The sequence below is a fragment of the Octodon degus genome, unplaced genomic scaffold (genome assembly GCF_000260255.1).
Source record: "Octodon degus isolate 3935 unplaced genomic scaffold, OctDeg1.0 scaffold00085, whole genome shotgun sequence".
NCBI lineage: Eukaryota > Metazoa > Chordata > Mammalia > Rodentia > Octodontidae > Octodon > Octodon degus.
The window spans coordinates 1,104,965-1,130,987 of record NW_004524661.1 but is presented as its reverse complement, the minus strand read 5'-3'; the positions used below and the strand labels follow the sequence as shown (position 1 = coordinate 1,130,987).

Genomic DNA, 26,023 nt, shown 5'->3' with positions numbered 1-26,023 from the left:
AGAATATATGCAGTGTATTATTTGTTGAAACTGTACTTCCGATTTGATTTGAAACTGTCTCATTGCTATCTGTTTATCAATAAAACTTTGAAAAAAAAACTAGGTTGGAAAATGTTATTGGGTGCTCGCTTGTTGGGGTGAACCTGTTGGATGGCATGCCAACACTGCCATTCAATGCTGGAAGTTGTTTGTAGCAGATAACATGCCACAAGATGTTGTAAAATACACTAATAATGAAATACAAGTAAAACAGTCTATATGCACTAATAGTAATACTAAAAAATATATTTATCATGACATCTCAGTATCTGAACCAAAAGCCTTCATAGCAAGACTTTATTATTCTAATGGTCAGAATCCCAAAGATTGATGGAGAAGTGACAGACATGGCACTGAGATTCAAACAATGGCACTCTAAAATAGACTTGGTTTCTTTCACAACTCCCTTGGTTTTATAATGAAAAGACCAACCAAAGAAGAAAACAGTCTGACAAGCTGGTTGCTATATACTCATTTTCTATATTTTCTGAAAGCTCTGTTTTGAGCTGTCAATGTAATTTACATACGGAATACATGACAACTGATGACCAACTTGCATTACTTTGTGGTTCTTATAGCTTTCAGCAATGCATGTCAAATACACCTTCCAAATGTGGTATAAAAATATATACACTCTGCTAGATGTGAAGATATTGTACACCTTAAATTTAGAAATTTATCCTAGAAATCAGCCACTAGGTCTTCATTTGTGTAGTAATAAATTGTATGGATTTGTAAACATGCTTGTTGCATCTATCTCAAAAAGTAACCAAAGTGTCACATTCAACAACTGGTTCACTAGATAACCACTGACATTACACTTGCTAAAAAAGAAAACAAAAAAACACCAGCTGACTAGCACAGAAACTATTTACAAGAACAAAGCAGAGAGATTCTTGGAAAAATGCTGTATGTTCACAATACAGAAATGTATGGTATAATCTTTGGATTTCAGAAAGGCATACCATTGGCGTATATAGCAAAGAAAAACAAAGCAGTATCTACACTGTCAAGCTACCTGATGATGGTAAGATTGATACTGAAAACAGGAGAGGTGGTGCAAGGAGAGGCTGAGGAAGGAAGATCCTGTGAATTCAAGGCCAGCCTGGATGACATAATGAGATCCTGTCTCAAAAACAAAAACAAAAAAATACAGTGAATCCTCAATAAAATAACAAAAATAGTCACTTTATAACACAATGAAAGGCACAGGAGACAACTGTTGATGTTATTCATCCATGCAACTGTGATTTCACTTGAAACACAAAGTGTTGGCCAGTGTTTGTATTTTACTCGATCTTAAACGTGTCAGGCATAAATAGCTTCATAGTTTACAAAGCAAATAATAAGCACAAGATATTGTGGAGAAATTTTCTTAGAGAATTGGAACTGGAATTGATAAATGATCAATTACAACAGAAGAATAATAGTGTGATATACCCAAAGAATGCCACGAAAGAGTGCTGGAGCAGCCTGTGAACAGACCGTGAAACATCACAAGAGCCTGATAAGAGCGCAGGAAGATAGCAAGAGGTCAACTATGTCCTCGTAAAAAAATCGAAGCATAGGTGCTATTTTTGTAAGCAATATTTGTGTATGAAACACACTTTTCACGTGTGAAAATTGCCTTAGGTATGATAGTTCAAGTAAAGATATTTTTGTGGTTGAGTTTCATTTGTATTTTCATTGCAGTTCATTTAGGAATTTGTTATTTTTTAGATTTAGTAAGCAAATGGTTGATGAGGAAAATGTTGATGCTTATTCTATACATTCAGTATATATTTGATGTTTTATTTTGTAGGTCTTATTTCCTTGCTAAGTATATAACTGTATAATAGGAACCTCCTGACAAAATAGGAGGACAAGAAAGGTGAGAAGGACGGCCTGCCAAGACACAGGAAAGCAGAACACACATGCTGCCTGGGTAAGCAACATGTGGCTAAGGAACATGCCATTTGCATGAGTGGAAGACTACCTCGGGTGTGATAATTCAGGAAAAGATTACTTCTGTGGTCAAAAAATATGTGTATATATATGTATGTATGTATATATATATATGCATATATATATATATATATATATATTTCATTGTAGTTCATGTAGGAATTTATTTCTATTGCTATTTTTTGGATTTTGTAAGCAAGTAAACAGTTGATTTGAAAACACTGATATTCATTCTAAAAACTCATTAGATATGAAAAATGTATTTTATTTTTTGCAGAACTGGAAATTGAACTCAGACCCTTGTGCTTGCCAATGCTTATTCTACTGAGCCATTTCCTCGATCCCCAAAATTTAATACTTATTGATATTCTAATTTGTTAAGTTAATACTTATTGATATTCTAATACATTTCAAAATATAATAAAACTCATAAAATTAAAATAAATAACTCATCTTTAGAAGTACCACTAAAATTAGCTGGGCGTGGTAGTACATGTCTGTTATCTCAGCACTTGGGAGGCTTGAGACAGGAGGACTGTTGTGAGTTTGAGACCAGCCTGGGCTATAAAGTGAGTTCAAGACCAGCCTGAACTGCATAGGGAGACCCTACCTCAAAAAGACAAAAAAAAAAAAAAAGACAAAACAGAAATACTCCTAAAAAGTAAACATGGATATTTTACACCCATTGAGGTGCTCTTTTTTAAAAAAAATTGCCATGGCATCCTGGGGGCTTCAAGAACACAGATGGAACTGGTTGTGGTTGCGCATGCCTGTAATCCCCATACTCTGGGACTCTGAGGCAGGAAGATCATCAAATTCAAGCCCAGCTTGAACAAGTGAATGATACATTGTCTCAAAATAAAACATAATAGGGCTAGCAATTCAGTGTGAGGACCCTGGGTTCAATCCCCACTACAACCAAAAGTGGAAAAAAAAGTAAACAGAGAAAAGATATACCATGCTGACATTCATCAAAAAAGTGAAAGTAGTTATATTAATTGCAGACTAAGTACACTTCAAAACAAGGAAATTTATAAGGGACTAATACAGGCATTACATAACAACAAAGGGGTCCACTCTCCAGGAAGGTATAACAGTCCTTAATGTGCAAGAAAAAAATGAATAAAAATAAAAAGTAAAAATTATAGAAAAGGATAGACGGTAAGATACAAAAATCAGTTGCTGTCTTATACGCAGTAATGAATAAGTAGAATTTGAAATTAAAAACATACCATTTACAATAAAGCCTCAAAAATCAAGTACAATGGTTGATGCAGAGTGTCAACTTGAGAAGTCTAGAAACTTAACTAAGTAACTCAGCAGTCCTGTATCCTGGGTACAGAGAACACTTTACTGCTCTAGGATGTCGTGGATTGTGTCAACTTGAGGTTAGAAGCTTAAGGAAGTGCCTCAGCAGGGGCCAGGGTCCTCACCTGTGACATGCTCAACCTGAGCAAGAGCAGGGCAGGGACCCGTGTGAGTGCTACACCTGACCGGGGCGGCCGCCTGCTTAGGAAAGGAGGAGGGAAAAGAGGCTTGTCGGCCGGCGCGTCTGCTTGCCCTGCTTCTGTTGTCTTCCATAGCCGTGAATGTCGCCCTTCAGCCAGGCCACCCTGCCTTGGAGCCAGCTCATTATGTACTGAAACCTCCACAAACTGTGAGCAAAATAAATCCCTCCCTCCTTAATGTGGGTGTCATGTGCTTTGTTTCAGCAATGAGGGAAAATAAGTAACACATGAAGGCTGCAGAATAAGTGTGCACAAGATATGTATGAGAAAAAAAATACAAAAACTTGATGAAAGAAATCAAGAATGATGTAAGTAGAGAGGCTTTCCATGTTATGGATAAGAAGGCTTCACATTGTTTAGACGTTCATTTTTCACAACTTGACGTAGACAGGAAATGAAACCCTAGCAAGTTATTTTGTGCATATCAACAAACTGATTCTAAAGGTTCTATGGAAATATGAGAAACTCTCAATAACCAGCTTAATACTGAAGAAGAACAAAGTTGGAGGAGCGACACTAACTTCAAGAGTTACTGTAAATGTACAGTAAGAAAGCCACTGTGCTGTGGACAAGAATAAACAAATCTATGGACAGAAGAGAAAAATCTATAAATAGACACAAATAAATAGAATGAACCAATTCAACACAAAGAAACAAAAGCAATATAATATGGGAAAAGAGTGTTTTCAAGAAACCATGTTGGAACAATGGAAAATCCACATGCAAAAAACTGTATCTAGGGGCCCGGGAGATAGCTCAGTAGAATAAGTGCTTACCTGGCAAATGCAAGGGCCTGAGTTCTACCCTGGTTCCAAAAAAAAAAAAAAACTCCCAAAGAAACCTGTACCTAGACACATGTCATACATTCTTAAGGAAAACTGACTCGAGAGAAGTTATAAGCCTAAATGTAAAATGCAAAATCATAAAACAACTAAAAGATAACACAGGAGAATCTTGATGACCTTGCATTTGGCAATGACCTCATATACAATGGAAAAAACATGATCCATGGAAGAAAGAATAGTCTGGTCTTCATAATAAAAATTTCTGGTCTGTAAATGACACTGTCGAGAAAATGAAAAGGCGGAAAACAAACTAGGAAAAGCACCTAGAAAAGATATTACCTGATATGTTCTGTTTAATGAATGTTCCATGTGAGCTTGAAAAGAATATATATTCTGCTGTCTTAAAACTCATCAATAATAAAACAAGAAATCTCATTTTTTTTTCTTTTTTTTTTAGAAATCTGATTTTGAAAACATTTTAAAAATGGACCAAAGACTTTGACACCTTACTAAAACATATATACATGGCATGGGGAGATAGCTCAGTAGAATAAGTGCTTGTCTGGCAAGTGCATGGTCCTGAGTTCAATCCCCAGTATCGCCAAAAATAAATAAATAAATAAATAAATAAATAAAACAAAACATATATACAGATGGAAAATGCCCCATGCACACATGGCTGATATAACTTCAATAAGGTTTCCAAGAATAATGGACAGAGAAAAGACAGTCTCTTCAGTAAGGTACTGGGAAATTGGAATGTCCACATGCAAAAGAATGAGATTTGATCAAAAATCAACTGAAATGAATTAAAGACTTAATTATAAGATATCAAACTGTAAAATTATAAAAAATAGGAGAAAAGATTTATGGTATTATTATTAGCAATGATTTTAAGGACATGACACCAAATGCCCAGGCAAAAAAAGCAAAAATGGACAAGTAGGATTATATTCAAAAAAGGTTTCTGCACTGTCAAGAAAATAATCAACAGAGTGAAAAGTCAACCTTAGGAATGGCAGAGAATACTGAAAGCCATATGGAAGAGGTTACTTAAAGAAATAGAAAAGAACTCCTGCAATAGCCCAAAAATGAAGAAATAATAAAAAAAATAAAATTGGTAGCCCAATTTTAAAAAGGAACAAAGACTTGAATAGACATTTCTACAAAGAAAACAACAAGTAGCCAACTTGTATATGAAAAGATGCTCAATGTCGCTAATTATCAAAGAAATGCAAATCAAAACCATTACCTATTAGGTTGTTTTTTATGTTGGCAAATGTGAAGAAATTACAGGGCTGCACAGTTGGTGGAAATACAAAATGATGAATCGCTGTGAAACAGCACGGAGGGGCCTCAAAAATCAGTAAGTAGGCAAGTACCACAACGATGCAGCAATCTGCTTCTGGGTATTTCTCCATAAAACTGCAGTCAGGATCTTGAAGAGATGCTAATGCTCCAGCGTTCACTGCAGCACCATCCACGCCAGTCAAAATGCAGAATCAGTCTGTATGCCCAATGATAGATGAATCGGATTTTTAAAATGTGGTGTACACATGTAAAGGAATATTATTCAGCCTTTAAAAAGAAGGAAATTCTGACACAGAGGAACCTTGAGGACATTATGCTAAGTAAAATAACCCAGTCACAGTAGGCCAAATAGTGTACGACTCTACTTACATGAGGTATCTAAAATAGTCAAACTCAGAGTTATAGGGTAGCATTATGGTTGTCAGGGCACGAGGAAGTGCCAACCATTGGCCATGAAGTCTCGGCCACGTACACTGAATCAGTTCAACAATGTTTCTACAGTTAGTAGTACTGTATTATAACAGTAAATTTTAATTTAAGACCTCATATTAGGTATTCCTATCACAATAATCTAATTTTTTAAACAGATAAGAAAAAGTTCAAGCTGTGTACAGTGGCACATACCTGTAATGCATGCACTCTGGCGGCTGAGGCAGGAGGACTGTGAAGTTCAAGACTAGCCTTGCCTACACAGCAAGATCCTGTCTCAAACAACAACAATATGAACAACAACAGAGGAGATATACGCAGCCAATAGGCATATGAAAAGATATTCCACAACATAAGTCATTACAGAATTGCAAAATAAAATGAGATATCACTATACATCTATTAAATGGCCAAAAGCCAGAATATTGATAATACCAAATCCTGACAGGTGGAGAGTCAAGAACGCTTACTACTGCTGAAAATGCAAAAGCTGCCACCACTTTGGAAGATAATCGGGCAGCTTCTTTCAACACGTTACCATCTGATCCAGCAGCCACGCTCCTGGTGGCGAGGCGTGCACACTGCCAGACATAAGCAGTGAAGGTGTCCTTCAGTGGGGGAGTGAAAATCAAAATTAAGCAGTCGTTAAGATAGGGAAAAATAATGTGTATTGCTAAATGAAAGAAGTATCTTGATGTATGTTGGTGTGACAGTGTGGGGTGGGAGCGGAGGGTGGTACTGAGGATTGAGCTCAAGGCCTCTGGACTGAGTTATAACCTTAGCATTTTTTATTTTTTTAAAATTTTTTACATTTTTTTTAAAGTTTATTTATTTTTATTATTTTTTATTTTTTTGTTGGAACCGGGGATTGAACACAGGCCCTTGCACTTGCCAGGGAAGCGCTTATTCCACTGAGCCATCTCCCCAGCCCCTCCTTAGCATTTTTTTTTTTTAAATATCTTTGACTTAGAGACAGGGTCTTGCTAAGTTGCCCAGACTCCCAAACTGAGCAATATATCTTAAGTATCTAACATACTGTGTGATTCCAGCTTTAAAACATTTTGAAAAGAAGCAAAACTATGGAGATAGTAGGATCAGTGATACCTGAGGCTGGCAGGAGGGGGCAATGTTATGGCTGTCTAGACGTATCCCAAGCCTCAGGCAGTCTTAGGTGGTGCTTTTTCAGAAGTGTCTGCATCTAGGGTGTGCAACATGAGGAGTGACTTACGGTTAATGCTGAGATCAAGGACATTAGGATTAAGGGTGTGAGTGCTACCTGCCCTGAGGGAGGTACCCTGGATAAGATAGGAGACAAAGAGAACTTGGTTTCGTGGTTGCTCTGCTACTTTCTGCCCACCATGGACTATTTCTCCTCTGGGTATCCACCTTGCCTTGAAGCAGCCAATTATGGATTGGAACCCTTTGTACAGAGCAAAATGAACCTTTCCTCCTTTAACTTAGGGTGTCAGGTATTTTGTCTCAGCAATGAGAAATGTAACACAGGAAGTGAGTAGATTCTGCAGGGTACCGCAGGGTGGATCCACACCTACACACAGCATAGGCCTAGACAGCACACATCAAAGAGCCCTAAAGTAAACTACAAGCTTTGGACAACACTGATGTCAATGACAGCTACTTACCAACAAAACACCAACCTGACAGGGAGAGCCGACAATGGGAGAGGCTAGGTAGGTGATCTGTGGGCAATTTCTGTAGACTGGGCCCAGCGGGAGAGGAACAACAGCAGGAACAACAATGGAGTGTGGAGGAGGTGGGCAGAGAAGTAGATTCAGGGCCAAGGCTGACGCTAAAAATTTCACACTAAGGCTCAGGCTAGGAGGGTTCTGAAGTCAGGGCAGCACCTCAGGGAGCAGGCACCACTGAGGGAAGTGTTCAGCAAAATGGAGAGGCAGGGGCCAAGGAGGACCACAACAGCAGCATGTTGGGTGGCCAGACAGACCTGCCTTCCTCAGAGAGGTGAGAGAGAATGAGAACTGGGAGCCCCAAGCAGTAGCAACCACACAACCCAAGGGCAGAGGATGACTGAGAAAGGAGGGAAGAGATGTGCTGGGAAGACACATTTTTATACACAGCTTCCTATAAGCCCAGCAGCTAAGGAGGTAAGTATTCTGAGTGAAGGATGGGCTTAGAGAGACTGTTTAGAACTCTAGCCAATGAGGAGAAATAAATTCGGGAAAACAATGAATTTAAAATACAAAGGAGGGCCTGCGACATAGCTCAGCGGACTACAGCATCTGCTTAGGCAAGCTTAGGCAAACACAGGGACTGTGGTTCAGTCCCCAACACCACACTGCACCTGCCTTGCCCTCAGGGCAGGCTAAGCCACCCATCGAGTCCAGGCACAGTGGCACATAATTGTAATCCCAGCACTGCAAAGGCTGAAAGCTGGAGGATCACTATGAGTCCAAGCTGCATAGTGAGATCCTGCAACAACCAAATATGTTACAAAAAAAAAAAAAAAAAGAGGAGCCAGGTGTGATGGTACATTACTGTAATCCCAGCAGGCCCTCCTTTCTAATACCTGAGTAGAGTATTTCCATCCACTTCTCAACATGTCTTGCCCTGCCAACATTGTTAGCTCAGGCACATGTTACCTCCTGCCTGGACACCTAACTTTCCAAAATCTTCTTGGCACCCAACCTTACTGTCCTCCAACATATCCTCCAAAATAAGCCTAAATGATAACTCTAAAATCCCGACCTCGTCAATTGAATGTTAAATACTTTATGGAGCTACCTGCCTGCAGGATGAAGTCCCAGCTCCTTGGCTGGGAACATAACAGCCCTTCCCAGAGGCTCCACCTCTGCCCTTCTCTGCGAACACCCTCATGCTCCTCTCAAACTGGACTCCTACAAGGTTCTCAATGTGCCTTGCTCTTCTTGGCTTCAGTGTTTCCTCCCCTGTTGAGTACCCTCTTCCATTCAGAACTCAATGCCCATGATTTTCCCCTTTGGGAAGCCTTCCTTGCCCGCTGCCCCTCCATCAGGCTGGGTGAAGGATATGACTGTGCTCCCAGAGCACCTGTCCTGCTCTCCTGTCATGCTAGCTGACAGGGTCTGTTTGTGGCCTGTCTCCATAGCAGACACTGAGCTGTGAACTACCAGGCCACAGACTATCTGCTGGTTATCAGTTTATCTCCTGGCCTGATCCCAATGCCCATTATGTAGAATAGGGAGGATGTCATGTTCATCCCTGGGCCCCTGGACTCATCGTAATGTTAAAGCACAGCAGGTACATATGCAGAGCAATGAATGCACGGGGCACTCTACTGGCTCGAGTCCAGGCCTCAGATTACACACCGACACTTGCTACCTGTACACTCATTCAGTGCCAAAATGTTTGTACGACATGAATAGATAGCAAGTAGACATTTTTCTGACATGTATAGAAAACACACTAAGAATAAGGTTGCCATAGGAACATCTGTAAATTGAATTTCCAGAAGTTGGGACAGCCACCTTCTACCTGGCAGCATTTGCTCTGGAATTAAAGGAAATTTAAATCCTCATCACCACTTACTACAAGTCATTTCACCTTCCTGGGCCTTTGCTTCCTGACCAGAGAAACAAATCTTGGGTTTCAAAAACCCACAAGTGGAAACAGTTTGCTACGTTTATACACCAAGTTTGAAAAAGGTTGAATAAGAAGGCATCTGGAAAAAACAAACTAGGCCACGAGTATGTCTCCCAAGTGCACTTTAATATAGTTATACATAAAGTTAATGGTGGACATGGGTTAAAATAATATAGTAAGTTGCTCAAAAAACATTTTTTGAGGAAATTATGCAGACACAAGATAAACAGTATGAAAAAAATAATTCCGCAATGCTTTGTTGTCCTATGCAATCAGAATTTTTAAGTTGCTGGCTTCATGTAGCCCTTTCCTAAAATACAATTTCATAAAATAACACATTTTGGCCTCGTACCTGGCAACATCATACATTTGGGGATACTGTATCACTACACATAAATATCTATATCATTAAATATCAATCATATCTTAATTTTAATGTTTTTATAATCACTTTGATCAAATACAGTTTTTTAAAAACCTCAACAAAAACATCTTCAGTTTTCCATGTTCAGTTATAGGAACCTATCTGAGCCTTGGAAACTGAATATACCGTGCACTTCACACAGGCTTTCTCCTACTTCTACACTTGAAAGAACAGCATGCAGAAATACTTGTAGTTTTTTCGTTTACCCAAAGTAATGTCTTCGTGACGTTTCTTAGCCACCAGCTTGGTGTGTAATCTCATGAGTACATTCTGTATGTAGCTTTTTAGCTACATGTGATTTTTTTATAGCTTCAATTTTTAAGCTCTTTCATAAGAGCTCTATGTTCTTTTGTTATTTTAAGCTTAAAATAAAGGGTCTTGACACTGAGCAACATCCCCAGCCTACATACCCATATACTGAAATTGAAAAATTACACCTTTAAAGAGTCCTGCCTTGTTTCTGATGAGCTCCTGAACCACAACACTGTAAAATATACTTTCGGGCAATGACACACCCTGTCAATGCCCCAAGAAATTTGAGCAAGACCAGATTCTACCCCATTTACAGCAATGCGCACTGCAGTTCATTTCCCTCTCTGTCTTTTGTCTTCTTCCCTATCAGACATATTCTTCAGAATTCAAATTCAAGCCTGTCATTTGCTGCTTCACCTCCGGTGGTTTCTCTCTTCCTGAAATCTGGGATCCTAACAATGCGTAATCACGTTGGATCTTAGTTCCATTTTACATTTTCCCCATCCACACTTGTGAATGTAAGTGCTAGGAAAACCCTGCTAAGAACAGGGGCTGACTGTCTTCCTTACTGTGGGGCTCCAAGTACCCCGCAGTACAGGACACAGGACGCTCCAATCCTTTTTCTGGAACTCCGTATGTACAGTCTACATTTGATCCAGATCACTTTTAAGAACAAGGACTATTTTAGTACCTCGTGCCTTTTGTACCTTGATCATACCCACAGCAGACTAAGTATTAAAAGTGAAGGTCTCTTGAATTAAGTACCTGACTCAGAAAAAAGTAGAATTACAATGCTGACTGCAGCCTGAGGGATCATGAGGCCCACTGTATCCCATCCTATATGTCTTTACAAATAAAGAAAGGAAAAAATAGCAGTTACGCTGTCTTATCTTTTTGTTCGGACGCGGAGGACAGTACATATAATAGAAAATCAGAGAAAAACTTTTCCTTGGAAAGTCTTTCCTTTGGTTTTTTCTCCAAAAAAGCAAACATGCCTTTGTATACACAACATTGAATCTGAGCAAACAACTCAGTATTGGCACCAGGGTTGGGTGGAAACTGACTTGCTTCTTCCATTTAGCGCTATGTAAAGTAACTGCACTTTTAGGAACCTGTACTGGAAAATGACAGCTTTTCAAAATTTCTTTTTTCCTACTAAGTGCATGTAACTGAGTTAAAGCAGTATTTTTCTCTTCTGCACATGAGCTAACTTTACAAATAAAAAATTGCAGGCAACATCAATAACAAAAACTAGAGTTTATCAATTCAGACTACTGTAGTACCAGGAACATTCCCTGTTAACACTTGGAATTCCCCAAGTAACCAATCAGGGTTTTTTAATTTTTTTAATTTATTTTTTGTTTGTTTGTCTTCCCCACCATCCCCCGAACCAGGGATTGAACTCAGGCCCTTGCGCTTGCCAGGGAAGCGCTTACTCCACTGAGCCATCTCCCTGGCCCCAGGTTTTTAAAATTTTTATTTTATTTTAATACTTTAATATATTTAGTACAGGGTCTACAGGGTCTTACTACACAGATCAGACTCTTAGTGATCCTCCTGTTTTTCAGCCTCCCAAGCACTGGGATTACAGGTGCATGCCACCATGCCCAGTCTCAATCACCCTCTCAGTGTGCCCAGGAGGTGGGGTCAGGATGGCATGCTAGGAATGGAACCCCAGCCTCTGCATCTGCTTAAGCAGACATTTTAATCCACTGAGCTATCTGGCCGGCGCAATAACCAGTGAGTTTTTCAAAATCTTTCTGCGGAACATGTATATTACTTATTCTACAGTATATGGGTATTATTTATTCTATAGCATGTGTGCTTATTCCTTTATAGAGGAATTGTTTATCAAAAGGAAGCACTTTAAAATAGACATGAAATCTAGATTCAGAAAAATGTTTTCTTATATCTTACTGCAAGTGGATCTATGTTTTAAAATATTACATCTAGTTAATGTGAAAATATTACAAGAGTGTAGATATCTTCCTTGTGTCTCCCTTCCATAAAATCAATCCTAGTCTTATAAATAGTTTACATAATTAACACACACCCCACAACTTCATTCTTGAGCATTTGTCCCAAGAAAGTGAAAATACATTCACACTAAAACTTCCACATCAATGTCTATAGCAATTTTATTTGTAATAGTAAAACATCAGAAATAGACTGGAAGACCCAATTAGCGAGTGGTTAAGAAAACCTACACTCCCATGCCAACAAAAATAACAGCTACTGACACTGAGTCTCCAGACATCAATGCTGAATTAAAGAAAAAAAAAAGTTAATCCCCAAAGGCTTTTTAGCTATGAGTCCATTTATGTAACATTCTAGAAAAGAGAAAATGATAGAAATGGAGAACTGATTGCTCAGGTAAAGAAATGGGTAAAACGTAGACAAGTGCGCATGACTGTAAAAGAGCAACATGAAGGATCCTCCTAGTGATGGACACGGTTCCTCTCAAAGGGTAGCAACACCACCTCTCAGCTTGTGGTGCTAAATACACCTGCCAGCCGTTACTATGGGGGTAAACCATGTAAAGGACTCAAGGTCCTCTCTCTATTAGTTTGTACTACTGTATGTTAATCAGTAATTTTCTCAAAATATAAAAATGGAAAAAAGACATATTCTAACCTAATACATTTACTGTGCTATATTGAGATCTATGAGTCAGGCTCCATCATGGCATTTGGATTATGTATAAAAACCGTGGAAGCAGATAAAATATAAGCTGGACCACTCGCCCAACAAATCCCAGCAGTTTCTCTGCCACGGACATCTGGGAGGCTCCCCAGCTCTGCTCTGAGGCTACTTCTGGCCAGAAGTACATCTTAACAGTTCATAAATGGGGAGAGGAGACCTCCTGCACAGAAGAATCCTACAGCTGTTACAAAGCCCCCACAAGAATTCCCTGGAGACAAGGTAATCAGTCATTACTTAGTCTACCCAAAAGGAGGACTGCCACGAAAAGACCTGGACATTAACCTTCTTTACATAAATCAAATGTTCCGATACACAGTGAATGCTCTGCCAGTTAAGGTAACGTTTTCGTGTATAATATAGAGAATTAAAATATATATATGGATAACTCCCAGGTCTTCTCCTGTGAATATAATTAAGAGTTGCTTTAGAAAGTAGGAGAGTAGAAATTTAAAAAACTTAAGATGTACCAGGTACATGTATCAACTTCCCAGGATTAATATAATCATCTGTACTGAAAACATGAATTAATAAAAATAAAAGTTTGAGAAGTCATTTTAAAAACTCCTCTAGTGGTATTTGATTGCTCAGAAGCTTAATATGATAAAAAAGACTCTTAAATCCTCTTTTTCAAGGATGAATTTTATTTATCCAGACCAATAAAGACATTTTAGAAAAAGAGTCAACATAATTTAATTCATTTTTCCTATACTTTAATTAAAACACAAAATATTCAGTCATACTCTATAGCACGAAGTATTTTCAATAAAACTGGTGAGCAAGATGAGCTTAACCTTCTTCTGTGTGATACCTGATGATTTTAACTGAAAAAAATACTGTACTCTATACAGAGGGCCATCCAAAACATGCTGGAATCACTCGAGCACTTAGTTTTTCAATACTCATGATATCGAGATTGAAACAGATCTCAGGAAATTCCAGAGGCTGGTGGCTGAATCTAAAAGCAAAAGTCATTTAGTTGTCATGGTCATTGTCACCATCAGTCTCTACTATCTTATACTTCACTAATTATACTTAACTTTACCATGCTGCTTTATGCCTGAGAGAAGACAAATCACTAATCAATTATGTACACTAATTACAAACGCTACCTTGAGGAGGCATATTAATAACTTAGTAATAGGGTGAAGTGTTTCTTTTAATTGCTTACTTTGTTTTTATTTATTTATTTATTTAATTTATTTTTGGTGCTGGGACTTGAACCAGGCAGGTGCTGTGCTGCTGAGCTACATCTCTGGTCCTGACTGCCTACTTTAAAACACTGTTGATAGCAAAAATGTTAGTCAGGATGCTTTGAACATTTGCAAACACTTAGTGTACATTTCTGTGCAGTCTACAGAAACATTTTTTTTCCCCAAAGTGGAAGTACAATTTTACAATCGGTTGAGGTCACATGGAAAATAAAATTATATGCTAATTTGTTGCTATATTAACTTATCATAGAAGGTCAGACAAGTCACAGCAAAATGAGTTCTGAAAAAAATTAGCTAAGTAGATTGCGATGTACCATAGCGAAGTAAACTGTTTATCTTAATATAAGAAAGATTTTAAAAGATAGTTCACCTTTTCAAAAAAAAATATTTTTAACAACTCTAGGCACTGAGTTGGGCAATTTAAAAATAATTTATATGAAGAGATTTTTTTCTCTTAAGAAAAAGACAGGTTAAATTTTTTAAGGGAAGAAAAGAATAGAATGGCATATAATATGAAAAAAGATAATTTTTTCAAAAGCTTTACTTATCTATGTATTTCTTAAGTTTAAACTCATAAATAGTTCTCATGTTCTATAAAATGAACACAGGTTCAAATTAAATGACAGATTCATGAGGTAATAACAACCATATGTTTTATTTTATTTAAAAATAAACTAAACAATATAGGTTCTTTTTTCTTAGCATAGATTAGTCTGAAGAAAATAGGCTTTATTTAAAGTCTACTGAAAAGATAAAAGTCTACTGAAGCAAAAAAATCTATTTTTCTGGAAGACAAGTTATTCTATAGGTATCAACATGGTGATATGGCTAAAAACTAAACTAACACGAGGAATTTGGGCTAACAGTTTCACATATAATAACACATCCATCATACCATCATATTTCTATATTTCAAAGGTCATTTTACAGAAAAAAGGAAGAATTTGGGGAGCAGGTGATAATGGAGTAATAAAGAACTCTAACATACAGAATCACAGGTACAGTATTTTATAAAGTACTCAGCGTATTGCAGGACACAACGAAGATAAGTGACAGAGATCATCTGTGTCATACCCTTAGGCAAATTCCCAGGAAAAAACATTAAACAATAATTTTGTGTTATAGTCTATCCTTTTTTCCATTAAAAGATATATTTCCAATTTATTTCCACATTGTGAATGCCCTACTATAAGAGAACTAGCGCACAAAGATCCATCTAAATTTTAAATCATAACTAATTTTTAATTTATAAAGGGATTTTACCTAATGATTTTAATGATTTTATGACTATTAGTTACCATAAAATGAGTTAGGTTCCCATGAAATATCAATTGGACATCTTGTTTAAATACTTTTCTGCTATGTATTACCAGGATTGTTTACTCCATTTTCTCCTCACCAAGTTAGACATGGAGATACTTACTCAGGCATAAAATCTTCATACACCTCCACAGATAAATGTACAGTCTACACTTCTGACTATCAAGCTTGTTTGAAGGACTTTGTGTATTGGGATCTTAAATCCATTTAAAAAGGAAAGAAAAGTCTAATAAACATGAAAACAGGCACTGATGCCTAAAAAATCAGGATTTAAGTAAATTAATCTTCATTTCCACTGAAAGCAATCTGATGTCCAGAGACTGAGAGCTAGTCTACCATGAAATGTGGCACATTAAATACTACAACGACCCACTTGAAATATCTTAATGTAATTATGATGTCATCTACAAACCATTGTACATATAGCTATATTTTAATATTCATTACCAGTGGTTCCAAAGCAAAATATATTGAAACCGTACAGATATTAAGTCGGTTCAAGATGACATCAGACAAATCAGTAGATATTCTATGACTGAAACAGAAGACTCAAAATAAGATTTGAAAAGAATTGTTAAGACAAAGGTAAAATATTTGGCTTCTTGGTTACCACAAGTGACACCATCATTCCTGGTGGTTTGCTTATAAAATTCTGTATTTCTACCAGCTAGCTGAGAAGAATGAAAAGCTTCTTACAACCAGCTAAAAAGAAAGTCTTCACCATGTCCCTTGAAAAAGCTCATTTTCACATTACTCAGGCTTCATTATGCTAAATCAATATTCGTTTAGTCACTGGGGTTATTGACATATTTTAAAATAAAAGTATACCCTTCAGCTACTGCGCTCATTACAGGTAATTTGTCTTGTCAGAGAGCAGGGAATATTATCCTAGTCTTTCAGGGGCTGACAGCCCATGGAAATACCTCCCCATGGTTACGACTGTAAATAATTTTAAGGTAAAATATTGAAAAATCAATGACTGTTTCCTGCAATCTGTCACAAACAAATCAATCATAATCTGTACTGCCAGAGTATGATTTGAAGGAGATGGGAGCAGATGTAATTCTTGGCTGGAATCTCTCATTTCAAAATCACTTCACATAATGGTGTCATCATTTAAACACTTAACAGTCAGCGCAACTGCCACTGCAACATCTAGTTGGACAAAACCACACGGAGGAGGAGGAGAAAATGCCATTGCTATTATGTTAACAAACATTTAATTTAAATGGTTGCTGCATTAGTAAATTTCCACTGAAAACAGTTTTACCTGCCCCTTTCACAGAGCTAAATTAATCAAAGCTGCTTTCTGTGTTCCGATACCTAGGACATTAGCCCAGGTCACAAATTAGATTCTCTAAACAACATATGCCTTTTATTTTTAAAAGTCCACTACAAACAATAAATTCTGAATTAGCAAAACATTTGGAGTGCAGGATATCCACATTTCATCTTATTAAAAAAGTCAAAGAAATACTGTCATAGATGTCAAGATCATACTTTTATGACTTAAAAGTAGGCCTAAGGTCTCTGTTGCCCGGATGTTGAATTTGATATTTTCCTTCTATTCAGATTTGTAGCACCGAAGCATATTTTAAGATGAGCAAGAAGAAATGGTCAAACTGAAAAATGCCTTCACACTCCACACAAGTTGCACTGCACGGCAATAAAAGCTGGGGCCATATCAACCAAATATACCTGATGTTAAAACTGGCCCAGGTCATAACACTAGACCATTTTACAAATGTAAACTGATTGCCAAATAATAATTTTGATGCTACTATTTTTTTTAGACTGCGTTTTATGGCTTCTTTGGTGGATTATACTCTTAGTAACAGGCATAAGTAATGTACAAATTGGTATATTTCCCCTTCCTGCTAAGTTAATCAAAAACCTATCTGACTTGGAGAGTAGAGTCTTTTCTTCAAAAGTCTGTCCTTTTAAATATATACTAGTCCTTTTAGTGGAAAAAAACCCCAATTTTAGCTATCACATTTCCTATTACTTGCCTAATTGCTTAAGTAGACACCATGAAGCCCTTCATTGTTTTATTAATATTCCTCCCCAGATACAGTTCAGGGAGCAGATATTTTGGTGACTAGAAAAGTATATCATTTTTCTTAGAAAGGAAAACACATAGATATACATACCATTACACAATTTCAGCTTGTATAAACATTCTTGAACAAAGTACTCAGCTTTGTACGAAGACCAATTCATAATTTGATCTGTATTGTTACTGTGGCAACATAGCATCAAGACACAAACTTTTCCAGCAGGTACAAACTGAACCTAGTTTTTGTTCTTCAAGACTCTTAGATTTCTACAGTGCTAACAACAGGTTTTTAAAAATGAAAAAACCACACGGGTAAATTATCAAAGACACTGTCCGGAATAAATCTGAGTCTTCCATTCCCTGTGAATCCCTGCAACAGCTGCACAGTACATAATGTAGCAAGCCAAGTAGTCTGTGGAAAAGGAAAATACTACCCATGACCTAGGATTACACCGTAAGCGGGAAGGGAAAGGACCTGCAGGCCCTGAACCAGGGAAAGAACCTATGTGTGTTCTCCTGGGCTCCAGTTCACCAGAATGCCCTAGGCTGGACCCAGTCAAATGCTTGCCAGAGCTGCGAAACCCAGTGCCGGCCACCTAGTCTTCCACACAGAGCGTGGCTGTGAGCCTGAAGAGAACACATCTCCCCAAGTAAACACAACAAAGAAGTGGGAAGGACACGAGGACAGTTTGACAACATGCTAAATGCACGCGCGTTAACCACAGATCACAGTGTCACCCACTAGAACTGTGCAGGACACCATCACAGATCTAATTCTGAGAAAGAAGCTATTTTAAGGGTGCTGAGTATGCAGAAATAATATTTCTCTGCTCTCCTAATACAACTCATCGCCCTCAGGGAAGCAGGCTCAAAAACTTAGCAGAGGAAAGTAAGGTAGTCCCCAAATCCCAAATTTAAAGAAACTGCTGCCTAGTGAACAAAGTTCTATAGGTAATAAAGGCTACAGGTTACAGAGAAAAGTATTCACTTAAAAGAGATAATATTACCTCCCTATCTTCTGAATCACCTCCTTCCAATAGCCAGCATACAGCAGCTCCGTTATGAAGCGTGGACTATTAAAGAGAAAAATACCTAGAGTTAGCATCATCTCTCATATCATTTCCTTCCTTCATGGAATTATAATTTAATTACCAATACTTCAATTGATTTTATTCCTGGATGATACATTTCTCAAAAAGCATACTCTTCAGCTACTTCCACAAGAGAACATTTAATACAACCTTCTCAATTAATCAATCAATTAACCCATAACTGTACAAAGGATGTTCTCATATTTTCAAAATAATAAGGGACTCTCACACATCACTTTAATGAAAAGGAATAGGGTCATAATACATTTGAATACTTTCAATATATATTAAATATGAATCTTAATAAATCTGATTGAGAACACAAGAAATTAACACATTTACTTAGGTTTAGATATTTCCTATATCTATTCTTGGAAAAAAAAATTCACAAAGCTGGGTCCTGTTAGGTTTTAAATTCAACAACTCTATGCACGGTTTAAAACTAAAATACGAAACTAAGTCTAAAGATAAACAAAGAGGACTCAGATTTCTCAAAGCTAAAGCTTCTTTGTATTGTGTGTTTTCTAACTTGCTATGATGCTTCAGCTCTTAGCTTGACATGAAACTCTATTTCTTCACATCCCAGTCAGTAATAGGAGGACATAAATGCATTAAATATCATTTCATATTATGGTAAAAATAACTGTAATGCCTTTGAAAGTATCCACAGAGAAGCATTTGCTGTAGTGAAGGCTGTACTAACTATAGCTGCCTTGTGTAAAATTAGCTTTTTTTTTTTGTCATACAACTATCTTTCTTACTTAATAGAATGTTCAGTATCATTAACTCCAGTTCCTTGTTTTGCTCATTACGCAATAGAGAATAATTCTTTTTCATCAAAATAAATCTTTCTCATAGTTTTTTTTTTTTTTTTTTCCTGCTACTTATATTTAACAACCCTCTTCTGATGAGAAAGGACAAGTTTTGCTTCTGCCTGTATACTCTGTCATTAAGAGTTTGGTACCAATGGATGGTACCGATATTCTCACTAAATTTATTCTTCAAAGAAATAGATATTGAAGATAATCCAAAACTTTGAATTGGTATAAACGTATTATTTAAATAACAATTCCCTTTCTATAAATTATAGCCTTACTTTTGATTTTTATGAGAAGCAATGAGTTTATAAATTTCACTCTCAATGATAGCATTAAAATAAATTATTCAACATAATTTCAGGATAAATGATAAATAAAAATAAATGAATTATTCAGTGTATTTTTCTATTTACTGCCTTCCTGCTTAATGTATTCATAGAATTTTAATAATCAAAGGTCTCGAGAGGTGCTCTCAGCACTGTGCACGCAGTCCCTATTACCAATAAAAAAGGTTTTGCTAAAGCCAAACCGAATGCTGCTTTGGGGTTGCTTCAGACATAAGTACCCCAACCGTGCGCTGACACTCACTCGCTTGCGGATGAGCCGTGGGATGCATCAGGGCAAATGTCAGCCAACATTTGGAAGAACTTCATAGGAAGTAAACTGAGTGGAAAACATCCAAATGTATTATACAAGCATCATACTTATCACCTGCACAGAAAATAGAAATGATCAGAACACTAATACTTTGGGGATGTTTCATATGAATATCTAATCTAATTTTCTTTAAGGTATTACTCTCCATATTATGGCAAGTAAACAAATAAAAGCTGTACCAAGGTAGGGAATATCATTAGCTCAAGACAAGGCTAGGAAAATGGATCACATAAATGGCAAATGCAAAAGAAAATTATATTCCCTTATCCCGAACACATGTTAAGTGCATCCTTACTAATAAAGACCTGGAGTCAAACTATGTTAGAATATACTGGTTTTCAGTTCTGAAGCATCTAAGTTAATTTGCTAAGCTAAGTTGGTGCCTAGGTATACTACAGCTATGAAAACACTGAGGATCTAGGTAGAAATAAGTCATCAGTATCCTACTTCAGAGCAGAGCTACGAAAGCAAACCATTGTCACTACTGAACAAGGAAAACAGTGCTAGATTTTACATGGTATTTGAATTGCACTAGCTGCTGTTCTATTAAGAAAAATTATTCTTTATGGAACAGTTAATAAATATCAAACAGATGCTAAAAATATAGACGTTAACACACTGTAGAAGTTGAAGAGAAATATATCAAAATACTGAGATACTTTCACTCAAAACAGGTTGTGCTATTTCACAATTCATAATCTTTTTCAAAGAACATGTTTCATTCAATTTAGGATTACCTGATTTCATTTACTTCAGCGTTGTCAACTAAAGAACACATTCATTCTTTGAGATTTCCAGAATGTATAAATATTAATTATATTTTAAAATGACAATAGGTAATTTATGTTGCTATTTCATCTTCATCTCTTAATCTAAAATAAAAAATTTAAAATAATACATAGATAATAGCATAAGGATGGGTATTATGGTTGCCAGAGGGGGGAAAAATTGGATGGGTTGGTTGGAAGATAAATAAAGCAATTATCTCAAAATTAACACTCTCATTTTACTCTCAGCAAACAAATCTAAATAAGACTTCCTTTGATTTTAGTTTACTATGTAATTCTAACTCGCTAATTATCCTGGTAGTCAAGAACGACCTGTGACTCTACACCTGGCTTTTCCGATCATATACCTAAGGTCTGCTTCACTTTCACTTCCTCCTACGATGAGTTTTAATATTAAAGGAAAATACACATACATCTTAGACACACACTGATGGCCAGCCAGCTTCCAGGAAATTAGGAGCTACAAAGGGGGAGGGGGTAAATCGGAATGTGATACTTAGGTTAAAAGGTATTAGGGGCTGGATAAGCTAAGGTAATATAATCAACAGCATCCATCAGTCTTGCTATTGTTTTTGCATTCCAAGATTTGGAATAAAAAAATGTAACATTATTTTGGTGGTGACCCAGGTTATGAGTCAGAGTCTTTAAATATTATCTCTACTTGCTCATCAGTTCAAATTTACAAAACAGTATTTTGAAAGAAATACAAGTTTTTCTCTATTTCTAAAATTAAAAAAGCATTCCATAAATACGATAGCTGGGTACTTGTCAGGCAAAAGAAATTGAGAACCATAAAATATTCAACGAGACCATCTTTTCCATAAAATTAAGTGACATACACTTCTCATATATTTACATTAACTGTGCTTTCCTATACAGATTTACTTTGAACATCAATGAATGATTGCTTAACAATATACTGCTCTATTTCATGCTTTTCTTTTGAAGTTAAAACCCCTTAATCCACAAAGGTAGGGTACAAAGAAAGCTGCCACAAGGTACTGCCAAAAGGCTACAAGTTGTATTAGCACATGCCTGGACACTTAACATTAAACTATCATTTCTCTCCAAAACTTCTGTTGCCAAACTGCTCACAAAATCTGGAAGCTCAAAGAGAGGTTTCAAGTGCAATTAAATTCTCCAAAAGCCAAACTGTACAAAAATATGCCGCCCTTCTTATGTCTCCATTTATAGACAACATTTTCTCAGGATCTTAATTAAGATAACGATGCACACCTGTGTCAACATTCTCAGGCAAGACAGCCTTATCAATCATAATCCTTTAAGTACACTCGAAAACAGCAAAGCGATATGACAGAAGCAATCTGTTGCCTTTCTTAGTGTTGGTGTTGTGTCTCTCCCACAAGAATGATGAGATCTTTACAATACAGCAGACCTACTTTTATGAGTCTTTAAAGTTTTAACTGTAAACAGCTATTACACTAAATAAACAGGAGTAACCTCTTTGGCACTTGATTGAAACAATCACGACTGCGCAGACAAAACTTGAAGAGCAAGCTCCCCGTGTCTGGGCTACACAATCACGGCTCTTATTTTAAAGCTCTACATTTTAAGAGTTATGCATAACTGGTTCCGTGCAGACACGACAAACCATAAACCCTTAAGAAGCTTTAAAATGAAGCGTAATAGCCCTAAGTTAAGAACAATCAGAGCAAATCTAGTCCTAATGTACGGTAACATATTCAGCATGATACAAATGCAAGAGTAAGCAAGAAAAAAAACCACAACCTTGGAAACCTGGGCGAGAGCGTGGAAAAAGAGCCGCCAATGAAACTGTATCTAACAAGTAAGCAAGTTCCCAAACGCAAAGGCTAACGATTAATAAAAAAGAGAAAGGGAGGGGTGAAAGGGTGAAGGGACAGAAGAACAGATCCTCACCGCTATCAAGATAAATATTTAAAACCTCGTGTTTGCCGGTGGAAATGTGAAAGCTTTCGTGTAAAAGCTTTCGTATAAATGCGCTTGCTGCTATCAGAATTCCGCCTGCCTGCTAGCTAATGATCAGACCGTTCCTTTTATTACACAATTCTATCTCAGACGCTGGGCGGCCGTGGCCAGCCGAGCAGCGTAACTATCAATGTGCAAATAAAGCAGAAAATAGAGACATCCTTAAGAAATGAGTCTTAAATTTGACGTAGAGCAGAGGTGACAACCACAGCAACAGAACTATAAATTCTAAATGTTTCAATATCTTCGAGGATTCTCTCCAGTCCTTGACACAAAAAGAAAAAAAAGGGGGGAGGATGGGGTAGTGGGGAAAGGGGGAGAAAAGAAACAGCCCTGTGGCCCGGAGTGGCAGGATTATGTAATGAGGATGTCTGCGTGACAGATTCAGATTCTCGGTGGCACCAACCTCCATGGCTCCATTTCTGAAACCTTCGTCCCGGACGAAAGGCGACAATGATAGAGAGAACACTCGTGGACAGGGAAGACACGCCCACGCGTGCCAGCCCGCAGACAGTGACACCCACGAGGCGGGTCTCCGGGACGCCGGTGCGCACCACGCGCAGGGCCGCGCCGCGTCCAGCCTGCCCGCGAGGGGACAGAGATGCTGTCCCCGGCGGAGGCGAGCCGCGCAGCAGCAGCAGGCAGGGAACCCGGCTCGGCGGGGCTCACCTCTCCTCAGCAGCTGGGCGCGCGGGGCGCGGACGCTCCCTCGTGGCAGGCGCGAGCCCCCGGAGGGCGGCGCACGCGGGCTGCCACCGACCGTTACAGCGACGAGCTGCAGCGGCTGCGGGCGGAGCCGGAGGCGGGCGCGGAGGCGCTGCGCTGCCGCGAGAGGCAGGAGGCGGGAGGCGGGAGGCGGGAGGCGGGAGGCGGAGGCGGAGGCGGAGGCGGAGGCGGAGGCGGAGGCGGAGGCAAGACAGCGGGGAGGGGACGCTCTGGGGCGCTCCTTGCCACGACCTCGGCCTGAACCGAGCCCAGGAGGGTGAGCAGGAGCAGCCGCCACTGGCCGGCTCCAGGCTTCTCCACATTTCAGGCGTCCAGGCGGCTTAGTTTCGCTCGGGTCTCCGCGGGCTCGCAGCCCTTCCGGCCCGCAGGACCCGCCAACGCTGCCTCTGGCTTCTCGTCTCCATGACAATAGCGCAGTCTAAGCCCCGCCCTTTCCCGCCCCTTTGGCTCCCGGACTTCAAAGCAAACGAGGCTACGTCATTAGGGGGCGTAGCAAGTAGATGCCAATGTCCAGTCAGAAGCCAGGACGATGGAAGGGCGGGAGCTCGGCGGCCCAAGAGGTTCTCGGAGAATGTAGTCTGAAGGGGTCAGCCCGCTGGGGGGGAGGGTTGAACCTGGAGCGGGGGCGAAGGCCCGGGAGAGTCAGCGCGCGTGCGTGGAGGCGCGCCGCCGAGCGGGTGTCAGGATGAGCGCTGAGTCAGTGTGTGCCGAGAAAAGAGCTCAGAAAGTAAAGTGTGTCCAGTTCGTCTGAGTCTGTGCAAGAAACTTTTTATATAGTTTTGCGTCGGCCTGCGTGTAGCCCCACTCCACAAGGCTACAGCGTCTGTGACAGACCTATCTCAGCCTCGCCCCGTGCCCTACACCTTGCCGGCCTCTCCCTGGTTCACCAGCGCCCCTATCTGTCCCAGACTTCGAGTGTCGCGGACTTGTGCGGCGGGAGGTGGCGAAGCGGGGAGAGGGTCTGTTTTGTATTCTGCGTGGCTGTGGTTGGTGAGGGCTGCGCCTGTGACTCAGTTGTGTGTGTTTGCCTTGCCAGCGCCTCGCTGAACAAACAGTGGTTGGGTTGGGCGCTGCTGTGCCGAGTGTTTGCAGTGCAGCCTGGGCGGTTGCGAGAGTGCCTGTGAAGAGGACGGCGACTTGGTTGAACAAAAGAGAAAGGGACCCCACACCCGCCTCCGCCGAGGACCCCGCAGGGCGAGCCGCCGCCGGGAAGCTCGCACAGAGCGGCTTCGGACTGTGGGGGAGGAGGTGGGGGCGGGGGTAACCCCTGGGGCGCAGCTACTTCAGGGCCGGCCAGATCTACCCCCACCCATCCTCTCCTCTAGAGAAAGGCCACCCCGGTAGTCCTGGGCCCCAAATGTAGCTTCTTCGTCGTCCGACGGGGTTCGAGGAAGGAAAGCCGAGTCCGAGACTTGCAGACGCCCGAGGCCTGGCTCTCGCCCACCTGCTGCTGCGGCGGCGAGGAAGGGACCTTGGTCTAGGCTCCCTGGGCCCCGGGCGCGGGCCTCCGCCAGCCCTCCCGGGGACCTTAAATCTGGGTCTACACCTCGCTTTGGGGACCCCTGACTTGAAGAAGCCGGTGGGGTCGGGGGCCGAGCCACCTCGGAGCCCATCCTTCCGGAGAACAAGGAATCCGCTAAGGGTGCGATTAACCGCGGCGAGCGGAGCTCCGAGCGTGCGCCCGAGCCCGGCTCGCGGCCTTTTCCCCTTTGTGCTGCAGAGCGGCCCGGCCCGCTATCGGGGCCGCCGCGAGCCCACGCTGCCGCTCCGCCCCGAGTTAGCACGGGAGGAAGGAAAGTTGGAAGGGACCGGCGCGCTGGGGATGCGATCGTCATCCTGGGGCCGGCGCTCTAGAGTCTGAAAGAGAGGGGGAGAGGGAGGCCGGGGAGGGAAGAAGGGGGAGGTAACGAGAGGGGAAAGGGGGCGGCGGAGAAGAGGCGGGCGCTAGGGAGGGGCGAGGGGGCGCCGGCGAGCGGGAGAGGGAGCCGGGAAGGAAGAGGGAGAGGGCGAGGCGCGCCGGGCGGCCGGGTTGGCTGCGGCCGCGCAGAGGCTCCTGCCAGTCCTCCCACCGACTACACCCCGGGAAGGAGGAGCTTCGGGCGCGCACAAGGCGTCAGAATCCTCAATTTCCAACTTAGCATCTTGGCAGGACCTTTGCGAAGCCAAAAGCAGAGCCCCCCGGTGCAAAGAGAAAGCAGCAAGGGAGGGGAGGGGGAAAAGCCCAGCCCGAACGAGCGAGGCGCGCAGAGGAGCGGGCGCGGCGGGCGCAGCCGGAGGCGCGCGGGAAGCCAGCGAGGAGGCGCCGCGGGCCGGAGCCCGGCAGCCCGGGGCGCTTTGGGATCCTCAGCACCGGGCAGCTGCGGGACCTGCTTCAGGATGAGCCCAAGCTGGACCGGATC

At 40.4% G+C, this 26,023-nt stretch overlaps 1 protein-coding gene and 1 long non-coding RNA gene across 2 annotated transcripts in view; both read right to left on the bottom strand.

Moving 5' to 3' along the window:
- The window catches only part of LOC111818273, a 24,384-nt gene extending 18,603 nt beyond the window's left edge, over positions 1–5,781 (bottom strand). The window contains exon 1 of the long non-coding RNA XR_002822293.1: positions 5,659–5,781. This is a non-coding gene — a long non-coding RNA (uncharacterized LOC111818273). The remainder of the gene's footprint in view (positions 1–5,658) is intronic.
- LOC111818271 overlaps positions 1–25,237 on the bottom strand; it is a 66,477-nt gene extending 41,240 nt beyond the window's left edge. The window contains exons 1-2 of the mRNA XM_023721783.1: positions 24,934–25,237; positions 23,305–23,562 (exon numbers count right to left, since the gene is read on the bottom strand). Coding sequence (XP_023577551.1) covers positions 23,305–23,562; positions 24,934–25,237 — 562 coding nt within the window. The remainder of the gene's footprint in view (positions 1–23,304; positions 23,563–24,933) is intronic.
- Positions 25,238–26,023: the final 786 nt, after the last annotated feature.